The sequence below is a fragment of the Rhinatrema bivittatum genome, chromosome 1, assembly GCF_901001135.1.
Source record: "Rhinatrema bivittatum chromosome 1, aRhiBiv1.1, whole genome shotgun sequence".
NCBI lineage: Eukaryota > Metazoa > Chordata > Amphibia > Gymnophiona > Rhinatrematidae > Rhinatrema > Rhinatrema bivittatum.
In genome coordinates, this window is record NC_042615.1 from 521,633,248 (window position 1) to 521,646,438 (window position 13,191).

The 13,191-nt window shown below is 41.3% G+C and overlaps 1 protein-coding gene across 1 annotated transcript in view; it reads right to left on the reverse strand.

Moving 5' to 3' along the window:
• Window positions 1-703: 703 nt before the first annotated feature.
• FAM189A2 (family with sequence similarity 189 member A2) overlaps window positions 704-13,191 on the reverse strand; it is a 174,656-nt gene continuing 162,168 nt past the window's right edge. Inside the window, exon 12 of the mRNA XM_029615947.1 lies at window positions 704-2,312. Coding sequence (XP_029471807.1) covers window positions 2,109-2,312 — 204 coding nt within the window. The 3' untranslated portion in view covers window positions 704-2,108. The remainder of the gene's footprint in view (window positions 2,313-13,191) is intronic.

Here is a 13,191-nt window from a genome sequence, read left to right on the forward strand (position 1 = left end):
GGTTTACATTTTCCATGTGGGTTGGATAATGTTATTTTGTTTGTGTGTCTTCTCATTTTAGTTTTGAAGAACTATGTAATTTCTCAACTGGGGGGGGAGGGGACAGCCCAGCTAGAACCCACTCATGTGACACAGATGACACCATGCCCTATTCCTAGTTTCCAGGATTGGTCTCATCCTGCACTGACAGGAAATATGCTTGTGCTGAGGAATTGATTACAGTAAGCCAAAATTCACATTTAATGCTTTTCTTGAACATCACTGTGAAAGAAAATATTTTCTGTAATACAAAAGTTCATTATGTACATGTTCACAGCATACAATTTAAAGCACTGTTACTGACACATTTAATCATATTATTGAAGGGCCAAATAATTGTAACTGTTGCACTCAATCTTAAATCCCATCTCTAATCCAGATATTTGCCTATAAAGCAAAACAGATTTGATTATGATTACCAATCTTAATTATACAAACCCAATAAAATCAGGGTGAAAAAGTTCTCAAAACTAGCAGTGACCTTGTCATTTTCAACTCAACTTACTGGGTATGGATTATCAGTTAGCAACTGTGCTCCTTCCCATCGATCTCACTAGTAGATAAATATCTAGATTAGAGGCAAGTTTTAGGAAGGCAATCACTGATCACAATTACTTAACCTGTTTCTAATTATTTTGTTTCCACTAACCAAGGTGCTTTTTTATTTTAGCTGGGAGATATCCATGCAGCCGTTTCACTCTACAAAGCTCACTACCAGACCAAATGGACAACAAAAAAAGGGAAACAGTTCTTATTTCATTTCTTTCAAACACATGCTCCTCAAAATACAAATTTCACCCAACTGTACAAAATTGTTCCTACCAGCAAAAAAAATGTATCTGGAGGTTTTTATTTTCCTATAGCAAATCCAAAAAAGCTCTAAATCATAGGATTTTCCAAGATACATGCAGCCAATGTCTGGGCTAGAAGGTGTAACCACCAGCAGTTTTCTTAGTGCAATAGCACAGAGCCCAAACAACTTTCAAAACTTCATAAGCATTTGAAGAGTTAACAAAGAACTACTGAGCTTCACCATTACTAATGGCTTGGGACCTTGAATTTTAATTCTGTGTCAAGCATAAATTCTTGTGCTGTGTCTTCTGCACTGATGTGCTTTCACTAGTTTGTTTTAACGTGGGGCAATTTTACAGTGTCTGCTGTTCTTATATTTTCCAAATGTCTATTTGACCACCCAAAATAAATCAGTTTATGCTACTGCAATCCAACATCTAAAGTCAAACATCATCAAAGCCCATAAGGGACTCTGATTTTAGACTCAGAATATCATACATTTGAATGTTTGAGGCAGTATAGATATGGTGACCACACCTCCTCCATTTCAAGTTTGCATAGGCATAGCAAGTACACATTCTGTGTACATCTCCAGTGTAACTGGTTTGAATTTGTCTGTGGTGTAAACCAATTCTTTACCTCTTTTTTGGCTACTAGAGTGCTATTACAAAAGATATGAATCAACACCACCCTCCCACACCCAACCCAAGTGTTTTAAAGCTTTTAGTTTTCTGAGGAAAACAAATCAACCCTGAATAAAGCTCTTAATGTTTGAAAGACAGCAAAATTCCTCAGTTATTCTGCAGGCCTGAAGGCATTTTCTTATAGCTCTGCAGGCTGCCATATCTGTTCTACAGCCGATCTATTTCTGCCCTAAAGATGAACTCCTCAGTAAAAATAGAACTTAGAGAATAGCCAGGCTCTAGAACCACCACAAAGGCTGGTAACACTTATCCACCGTATAACGTGAATGAGAAAGAGTAAAGTGATTCGTGGAACTGGAAAACTACAGCAATTTCAAGGCATGCATCCAATCCAGGAATATCCTTTTTGCACCTCTCTCAGGGATATTAAAGGCCAGCAGGTGAACACGAGAAACACATATTTTGGCTGCAACGTTAATTTACAGAGACTTCTGGGTGGCACACTGGCCAACATTTCAAGACTAACTTTTTTTTTTTTTTTTAACTGAAATTCCCTTTGAAACTTTTTCCATAAACGCCTTTGAATGAATTCTTGACCATCTCCACTCCAGCTGCTGGGCAGACAGATCCACATCAGAGGACAGTTTCCCGCACAACTCCGATAAGACTGTGAGGCCTTTCCTGCTCCACCCTTTGGCTTCTCCTCCCTTTTCTTTGTCTTTCGGCGGTAGTGAAAGTACTTAGATCCCCACAGCTGTCTAAGTGAAGCAGGCCGGGATATCTTCGAAATGGCAACGTCTGTGCTCTTGCTTTGGCTTGCTGAGGAGGTGTCATCACCTTCATGAAAAAGGAAAGCGAGACATTAAAAAAAAGTGCAGTGGGGTCTTTCTTTCTACCTTTTCTAGTTCCGCAATATATTTTTTGAGATGAAACAACCAGAATGGCAGACAGTATTCAAGGTGTGCTCATGCGATGGGTCTATACAGAGGCATTATGATACGTTTTACTCTGTTTCTTCCTGATTCACCCCTATTCATTCCATTTGCTTTTCTGACCACTACTGCACATAAGCTGAGGTTTGCAATGTATTGTCCTTAATGATTCCAAAGTTCTTTTCAATTTCGCTTCAATTTCATTTTCAAAATTTAATTTATAGCTTGCCTTTTCTGTAATAGTTTGAGGCAACAGGTAAAACACATAAGCAACAAAACAAATTACCATAAAATCTAACACAAACTACTAGCATCACGTACTTAAAAGAGAGCAATAATTGAAGTGCGCACTGGTGAAAACACCACAAGTAGTTTTTTCCTGCGGGGTCTGAAACAATAATCAAAGCAAAAACTACATGCGTAGGAAAATGTACCTATAGAGATTTACATATGCTTTTTTTTTTTGTGGGTACTTTTTCCAGGCAAAACAATGTACATAGATTCGAAAATCTAGGATGTTGCATGTTTGCCTCCTTTGCTGATTTAACCCCACTCAAAGGGGCACCTCTGCCATATGTGGGTAAAAGTATACACTGGTTCACAACACTATTACTTTTACCCTTCAGAGGGTAGGAAATTCTCAATAAAGCCATTCCAGGGGTAAAAAACACTGCTTTACCCATAGAAATGGATTTGAAAATTGCCCTGTTAGCATTACATTTCCCTATGTTCATCACTTAGTATTAGGAAATTACAAATGCATGGGATAAGAGGCAATGCCTTATTGTGGACTGGTAACTGGTTAAAAGAGAGGAAACAGTGAGCAGAACTAATGAAAAAGGATCTCCTGAAAGTGCCCCAGGGATCTGTTTAACTTATTCATTAATGATTTTAAAAAAGGGAGCAATGAATGAGAATCATGAGGGACTTTGTCAAATGTACTTTATCAAAAAGTCCAGCCTTATCCTCATGTTTACTTTTACTTTCAAAGAATTCTAGTAAATTGGTAAGGCACAACTTCCCTTTCCTAAATCCATGCTGGCTCTTCCCCCTTAACTTCCATCTATTCATATAACCAGTAATTGTGTTCTTAATGGTCTCTCTCACTCTTACCACCTGTCATGAAAAGAAAACTATTAGTCTGGGGAACTTTCAGATCCCATAAATCAACACTGATTCAATTCTGGGGTCCTTTTGAGCCCCAAACCAAACACCGAATAAATAGTACAAAGGAACTCTGGAAAAATTATTTTAACATATTTATGGTTAGAAAAAGGCAATATCCAGTCTGCCCATCTGCCCAACTAATTTAGCTTTACAATTCTCATCACTCTCTCAGAGATCTCCCCTCTGTTTATCCTATGTTTTCTTGAATTCAGACACTATTTTTGTTTCCACCACCTCCATAGGGAGATTGCTCCATGCATACACTACTCCTTCTGTGAAGAAGTATTTCCTAAGATTACACCTGATTACCCCTCATCCCATGACCCCTCAGTTCTAGAGCCTCCTTTCTGTTGAAAGAGGCTTGCCTCCTGCGCATGAAAAAACCTATCTAACCTTTCCTCTAGGGTATGCATGTTTAGATCTTTGTTTTAAAGCATATGGGGATAAACTTAGAGACCAGTGACCATTTTAGAAGCAATCCTCTGAACGGACTCCAGCTGGTTTATATCCTTTTGAAGGTGTGGCCTTCAAAAGTGTGCACAGTATTCCAAATGAGGTATCACTAGGGACCTGCACAGGGGCAATATCAGCTCCCTTTTTCTTCTGCTGACCATTCCTCTCCCCTCTGAAGCCAATGCATCTTTCTGGCTTTTGCTGTTGCCTTACCACCTTATGATTTTCATATATAATTACTCTCAGATCCCGTTCTTCTTTTGTGCTTAGAAGAATTTCACTCCCAATCTGTTCCTCTTTGGGCTTTTGCAGCATTACATCTTAGCTGCCTAGACCATTCCTCAAGCTTTGCTAGATCCTTCCTCATGTTTTCCTCATTTTCCTATCTAACCTATTGATGATTTTGTTAACAGCAGCAAAAAAACAAATCTTTCCCAACAATCTTTGTGCCATATCACTCACGAAATGTTGAAAAGAGCAGGTCCAAGGACTGTTCCCCTAAGGTTCACCGCTATTAACACCTCCCTCTCTTTTTTCCTACTTTCCTTTACTGCCTTATACTCTATCAATTTTTAATGCAGTCAGTCATTCTACATCCCATACCAAGGGCACTCAATTTATTTATAAGTCACCTATGTGGAACCATGTCAAAGGCCTTACTGAAATCCAAGTACATTATATCTAGCACTCTCCCCCCTTGATTCAACTCTCTGGTTACCCAATCAGATTTGTCTGACAAGATCTACCTCTGATCTAGCAAACTGCTGGATTCTAGAAACTGCACTATCCTCTGCTTTAGCAGTGATTCCATTAATTTACTTAACACAGACATCAGACTAACTGGCCTGTAGTTCCCAACCTTTTCCTTACTTCCACCTTAATGAATAGGAACCACATCCACCTGTTTTCAGTTCTCTGGAATTATTCATGACTCTAAAAAAAAAGCATTAAAAGATCATCCCCTTAGTACCTTTGGCTGTAATCCATCTGGCCCCATCACCTTATCTACTTTACGTTAGTTAGCTCCTCACAAACACACTTTTCTGAAAATCAATTGAGATTTACTTTACTTCTAATAAGAACATAAGAAGTAGCCATACTGGGTCAGACTGAGGGTCCATCAAGCCCAGAATCCTCTCTCTAATAGTGGCCAATCCAGGTTACAATATTTGGTGGTGCTGTGATGCAGCAACATTGTACCCCATGAATCGGGATATCTTCTTGGACAAACAAGCTGAAAATTAACAGCACAAACAGGTAGCCATATTGTACAAAAACTTATATAAATCAGGAAGAATATTTTATGTGGTCCTGCTCCTTCCATAGTGAATACTGAACAGAAATATATATTTAGCAATTTTGCTTTTTTCCTCATCATCTCATACATATTCCTCCTCTTCACCTCAGAGTCTCACAATGCCACTTTTTGTACTTCCTTCTATGACTAATATATCTAAAAGAGGTCTTGTCTCCCATTTTATGGGATTTTTAAGATTTTAAGATATGGCAGCTGAGATTCAATGCCAAGAAGTACAGAGTCATGCATATGGGGTGTGGAAATCCGGAAGAGCTGTATTTGATGGGGGGTGAAGGGCTGATGTGCACAGAGCAGGAGAGAGACCTTGGGGTGATAGTGTCTAACGATCTGAAGTCGGCGAAACAATGTGACAAGCGATAGCTAAAGCCAGAAGAATGCTGGGCTGCATAGAGAGAGAAATATCGAGTAAGAAAAGGGAAGTGATGATCTCCTTGTACAGGTCCTTGGTGAGGCCGCACCTGGAGTACTGCGCTCAGTTCTGGAGACCGTATCTCCGAAGAGACAGAGACAGGATGGAGGCGGTCCAGAGAAGCGCGACCAAAAAGGTGGATGGTCTTCATCGAATGACTTATGAGGAGAGATTGAAGAATCTAAATATGTTCACCCTAGAGGAAAGGAGGAGCAGAGGTGATATGATACAGACTTTCAGATACTTGAAAGGTTTTAATGATCCAAAGATAATGACAAACATTTTCCGCTGGAAAAAAAATCAGCAGAACCAGGGGTCACGATTTAAAACTTCAGGAAGAAGACTCAGAACCAATGTTAGGAAGTATTTCTTCATGGAGAGGGTGGTGGATGCTTGGAATGACCTTCCGGAGGAAGTGGTGAAGACTTCAAAGGGGCGTGGGATAAACACTGTGGATCCATAAAGTCTAGAGGATGTGAATGAAGAGTGGGTGGCTCACGGGAATGACGGCTACTACCTGGTGATAATACCCTTATTCAATAAACATACATACGGTTAATGCGACTCCAACATTGCTCTAAGCTTCAGCGGCAATGAGGAAATGTGGAAAAAAGGATTTGCATTCACAAAAAAGCGGGGAGTAGCTTGCTTGTTACGGCGGTTACTTCCCCAAACCAAATAAGCCTGATACTTCACTTTCAATGCATAGCCAGCATGGCTCTCTGCTTCAACGGCAGGGGGAATGAAGAAAGGTGGATCTATATTCAGGCAACAACCAACAAGGACTGAATTACATAGTTGGATAAACAGATAAGCATGGGTGTAGCTTGCTTATTGCGGTGGTTAATACCCCTAACTAATTAAGCTATTTCACTTAGATGCAGTTCCAACACTGCTCTCTACATTAATGGCGGGGGTGGAAGAGAAATAGAATAAAAAAAGGTTATTAAGAGCCAAGAGAAACAGATAAGTATGTGAGAGAAAAGAAAAAGTGCGAAAGCTTGCTGGGCAGACTGGATGGGCCATTTAGTCTTCTTCTGCCGTCATTTCTATATGTTTCTATGTTTACCTTATTTGCTATTTTTTCTTCCATTTGAATTTTAGCATTCCTTGCTAATTTCCCAGTTTCTCTTAGCTTTTCTAGATATTGTTGCCTGAATTCCCTCCTTTCATGTTATAACGCACTGTTGATAGCAACATTACTGGTTTAGATTTCCTGGGCACAAGTAAGGTGAAATCCTAAAGATGGATGGGAAATTCTCTCTTTTGGGATCAGGCTACTTTTCTATTGGAATGTGAGCCTTTGTCCTCCTAATGATGCCGAGGTAAGTCAGGTTTTAACTTTTTCAACAGCACAGCACAATTGCTAAGAAATCACCCGCAACATTCTTCCTGATTTTTATAAGTTTTTCTATAACATGGCTACCTGTTTGTGTTGTTATTTTTCAGCTTATTTGTCCAATCTCGATTCAGTAGGTACAATGTTACTGGCATCACAGCACCATCAATTCTTGATGCCATATTCTGAGGGTTTTCTGGGCATATAAAGAGTAATTTTGTAACTCTGCAGGTAGGGGTAAAGTCTGTGTTTAACTGTCACATACAGACTTTATCTCACATTTTCATTAACAACTTATGTATATTAGTTCACCTGGAAAATGCTCAGGTAAGCTTCCTTTGAAAACGCTTGAGTAAGCTCCTTTTACTGCACACAAATTAACCCACACAAAGTTATCCCTGCTCTCCACAGGGGACAAATTGTTTAACTTGTGAGCATATTATTGTAAACAAGTCCGTGCACAAGTCCCAGCTCTTTTTCACCTTCACCCCCTGGAATATCAATTGTCAGTGCACATAAAAGTATGAGTGAAATCGGGTAATGTGCCTGCTTTCATGTGCACTGAGCCCTGGGCTATTTTATAATGAGAAATTAGTACTTAGCTGATAATTTCCTTTTCTTTAGACCAGATAGATTAATTCAGAACTAGTGGGTTATGCACCTCTACCAGCAGATGGAGACAGAGCAAAGTTGACATCACAGTATATATAACTTCTGCACTGACGTCCGCCCGCCAGTATTCTCTTCAAAAGCCAACTTTGGATAGACTAGCAAGGCAGCACTCAAAACTGATAATGTCGTCCCAAAACTGCGAATCACAAAAAACGTTGGTGCTCTAATCAGATAGGAATATGCAGATATGCCTCAGACAGATCCAAGGAGGTCAGAAATTCCCCCCGAATGATGGCCATTATCACTGAGTGCAATGTTTCCATGCAAAAATGAGTCACCCGCAAATAATAGTCGATTCCTTTGAGGTCCAGGTGGGACGGAAGGAAGTCTCCTTTTTGGGCACAACGAAATAAATGAAATATCGACCCACATTTTCTTGAGACATGGGCACTAGAACCACAGCAGGGGAGATATGATACAGACCTTCAGATACCTGAAAGTTTTTAATTATGCATAAACCTTTTCCGTTGGAAAGAAATAAGTAGAACTAGAGGTTACAAAAAGAAACTCCAGGGAGATGACTCAGAATCAATGTCAGGAAAGCGCAGTTGCTTACCTGTAATAGGTGTTCTCTTAGGAGAGCAGGATGTTAGTCCTCACATGTGAGTGACATCATCCGATGGAGCCCGGAACGGAAAACTTTTGTCAAAGTTTCTAGTAACTTTGTCCAGCAGACTGAGCATGGCCAGCATCCACGTGAGGTCCCCCTTCAGTCTCGTAACAGCAAAATACGAGTGAAAAAGCAAAAAACAAGAAATCAAAGGTGAACCCAACAGCGTGGGGAGGCGGGTGGGATTCCTGAGGACTAATATCCTGCCGTCTTAGGAGACACCTGTTATAGGTAAGCAACTGCACTTTCTCTTAGGACAAGCAGGATGGTAATCCTTACATGTGGATGAGTCCAGAGCTTTAGACTGCCCCATTCAATCAGAGAGACCAACAGTGGCCAAACAAGATGCCAACAGGCACAACACAACTGCGGCACTGTGGGGAAAAAGTCGGCAGTCTGGTCCCACTAGGAGCACAAGTAGAGACAGTTGGCTTCAGGTCTGGCACAGGATGCCCAGGACGGACTGACCAAAGGCACTGTCCTGATAGCTATCCCTGTCAAGGCAATAGTAAGCTGCATGTGTGTGGAGAGAACTCCAGGTTGCAGCTCAGCAAATTTCTGCGATGAGGACTGCACGCAAACGGGCCACCGATGCTGCCATGGCCCGCACAGAATGAGCCTTCATTTTGCTGGCTAGCTGAAGGCCTGTCTGCGCATAGCAGAAGGTGATGCAATCCACCAGCCAGTTCGATAGGGTTTGCTTACCCACTGCTGCACCCAGCCTGTTGGGGGTCAAATGACACGAAGAGTTGGGTAGGACTGTCTGTGGTTCGCTGTTCGATCTAAGTAGAAGGCTAGTGCCCATTTACAGTCCAGGGTGTGGAGAAGATGTTCCCCAGGATGGGAATGTGGCCTCAGAAAGTAGGTGGAAATCAGTCACCACCTTGGGCAGGAACTTAGGATATATACGCAGGACCACACAGTTGTGGAAGAACTTCGTGTATGGTGCATACGTGACCAGGGCCTGAAGCTCACTGACCCTATGAGCGGAAGTGATCGCCACCAGGAGCATGACTTTCCAAGTGAGGAACGTCAGGTCACAGGATTGCAGAGGCTCAAAGGAAGGTTGCATCAGTCTCATCAAGACAACGCTGAGGTCCCAGGATTCTGCCGGAGGCCGAAAAGGGGGCTTCAGTTGGAGGAGACCCCACACAAAATGGCCAACGAGGGGTTGGACCGAAACGGGCATACCAATGACACCTCAGTGGTATGCGCTGACAGTATTGGAGGTGCACTCTGACAGAACCTGTCTGTAGCCCTGACTCGGACAAGTGCCACAGATAGTCCAGCGGCCGGGGAAGAGGGCACGAGAAAGGGTCCAACCCGTGAGAATGTCTCACGCCAGGAAGAACTGGAACCAGGAAGGAACTCATTGCCAAGTCGATTAGGGCCAGGCCCCAATGGAGCTTAAGAGCCCAGGGTTGGTGATGTCATCACAGGGAGCCGCCTGAGATTCCCGCCTTGGTGTCCATATCATGGACCATGTGGCGCGCGCGTGCCTAGGGAGGCCCAGAGGAGACATGGCGGTTGGCAGCATCCTCGCCGCTCCGGGGAGTCCAGGGCCAGAGCAATGAGCGACAGAAGCGGCTGGCCACAGCCACGAGCCTCCTCAAGGGAGAGAGGCAGAACACGCAGGGAGTAATAATTTATCAGAATCATCTGAGTTTTCATAGTCAGAAATTATTGGAGACTTTTATTTTTAAGATGATTTAGGTATTAATAAAGAAGGGGAGTATCTTTAGAATTAGCTTTTGAATGCAATTCTTTCAGCTCCACTGAAGATGGCACAGATGACTTCCACGCCAATGTTGGTACTGAAGAGGAAGTGCCCAGAAGCCTCTGTGCTATGTTGGTGCTGATAACTTCCAGCTGTTGATGGGGACCTTTAGTCTGATGAGGATTTTGCTAGAAATTATTTTCCATGGGCATTTAAATATTTATACAACATCCATATAAATATATAATTAAATTTTGTGGAAATAGATATGTTTTCTATGAGCCCAAGCAGCTTAAAGCCTATACAGATAATAGGACTTCCTCTAGTGTGGTTGTGGTGGACACAAAGGCTTGACTCTGGATTTGTAGCATGGCACCATATCTTAAGTACACCTCCTATTGGACATATCTGTGTTTCAGTTAGTTTCCACTTGTTTTTAAATTACACTCCTTAGATTTTCTATATTAGCTTCTTTTTCTTTAAATTGTGGACTTAGGAGTATTAATTTCTATTTAATTTTCTTATTTTCGCTCTCATGTATACTTTAGTTCTTGATTCACGTGTTCTTGAATGTGTTTGTTAGTAAACTGCATAAATAAAATGAAAAAACAAAAAAAAAAGAAACAAACATTTGTTCCTGTTTACTCTCTCCAGGGTGTCCACTCTTGTTTAAGATCTTAAATGTCATCTGCAAGAGAGTTTTCAAGATGGCGGCTTGAACGGTCGTATTGTTCCTGCTCTCCTTGAGATTCCTGAAATACCTGGTTTGGGAATCGGGAGTTTCCTTATTCTTCAACATGCCGCATAAACTCAAAGGGAAGGTTCGGGTGTACCCAGCAGAGCCTGCTACCATCCCAGAGCAGAGATTAATTTCACAATACGCCATGCCAATACAGATGACGCCGGGGTTAAGCCCCATTGACGGAGTACGGAGAGGAGACTTACTTTCATCTGGGGATGTCATGCTGTCCCCGCCGGACCCTAGACCACCTCCACTGGCTTCTTCACCGGGAGCGTCGGCAGATGCAGAGGCAGTAGATGGGGTTCACGTCGGACGCCTCGAGTCGGCTGGGATCTCCGAGACTGAACCGGAAGTAAATGCTGCCCTGGGGGATTCGGCACACCGAGACCCCGAGAGTGGAGGGGCAGTTGGAGACCCTGAACCCACTGTGAGGGAAGAAGGAGTGCAAGGAGTCTTTCCTGGAACATCGAGACAGCAGTACGAAGATTAACTAAACCGGAGGTGGTGACAATGGACTCCCTTTGGGAGTTCATGGCAGGTATGTCGAAACTGCTACGGGAACAGACACTTCGGGTAGGAAATGTTGAGAAAAAATTGGACTTAATGATAAAAGAAGATGGTCCAGCTTTACAACAGCAGACACAAACTGTGGAAGCAATAAAACAAGATGTGAAGGATATACAGGAGACTACTGGGGGTCTAGCCCGCAAAAATGCTATCTTATCGCGTAGACTGGAAGCGGTCAAAAACTATTTAAGGCATTTGAATATCAGAATTCTGAATTTTCCTAATATAATGGGAGAATTACCTGTGATTACAGTGAAAAGATACCTTAAAGAGGTTTTAAAAATTCAAGATGACAAGATTCCATCATTCAAGAAGATAAGCTTTCTGACCCAGGGAGCTGTTACTATTCAAGAAAGGAGAGAGATAAAACCAGAATTTCTTAATCTGACCCAATATCTAGAAAATTCAGACTTGGAAGTAGTGGACAGAGCAGTATTGTTTGTGTCATGTTATTCAGAACAGGATTTTGCTTTTATTATGAAAGCTTATTTCAAAAATTTGAGTGCTCTGTTCCATGGTCAGACATATCGACTGTTTCCGGATTTGGCCAGACCCACTCAAATAAGGCGAAAAGAGTTTTTGCTAATAAAACCCGAAGTAACAGCGATTGGGGCGAAGTTTTTACTTCGCTACCCATGTCGCTGTATTATAAAAATGTCTAATAATACCTTTGTATTCTTTAAGCCAGAACATCTGAAGCAGTTCCTTGAAAGCAGAAGGCAGAACAGTGCCGTAGAATAGAACTAGGGCAAGTAAGATATATGTACCAGACCGTCATCCGTGATATTTTTCTTTAAATATTGTTGCAAATATGTTCCTCTTATGAATAGAAAATACTCTCTCCCCTTTTTCTTTTCTTAGGTTAAATAGTAAAGGTAAGAGGTCTAATATGTATCTCAAAATGTGATATTTAGAGTTTTGTTACTTTAAAAATTATTTTCTTGTTACTATTGTAATCACATTTGATACAAAGTGTATTCTTTGTTTAATTATTGTACAAATTTTCAGAAATAAAAAAAAAAAAAGTCATCTGCAGAAAGGCAAACTTTTTGTTTTGATCCCTCCGCAATATTGCTCACAAAGATGTTGGCTGCAGGACATCTCCTTGAGGAACTCCACTAAGTAACCTCTCTTTCCTCTGAGTGAATTCCATTTACCACTTTGCTATGCTGTCTGCCTTTCAACCAGCTTCTAATCCAGTCCACCACCTTGGGGCTCACCCCCAGGCTGCCGAGTTTATGAGTCTCTTATATGGGACAGTATCAAAAGCTTGGTTAAATGTATGTAAACTACATCCAGCACATGCCCTTGGATCTAATTCTCTTGTCACCCAAAGAAACTTGATTCAATCAGCTTGACATGAACTCCCCTCTGGCAAAAAAAAAACCATGCTGCCCAGCATCCTGCAGTCCACCAGATTCAAAATACTTCATTATCCTTTTCCATTAACTTTACAAACGCCGCAGTAAAATTAATCATCCTCTGGTTTCTAACTAAAGAACTCTAGCAGCAAAAGGTACATGAAAACACTGGTGAGATGATCTGCATTTAACTATTAAATATATATTACAACTTTTGAGACGTTATGTTGTTTAGTGGCAAAAAAACTCCAAAACCACCATAAAAACAGCAGCTGTCTTTTCTTTAAAAGACTGTTGACTCCAGCACTAAAGTCACCATAATACTCACTAATCTCCAAAAAATAATCTCCAAAAATTTGACTAATTTAGTTTTAAGTTTAATGCTGTTGTCATTACAGTCTACAATATATTACAACAATCCTACATTAT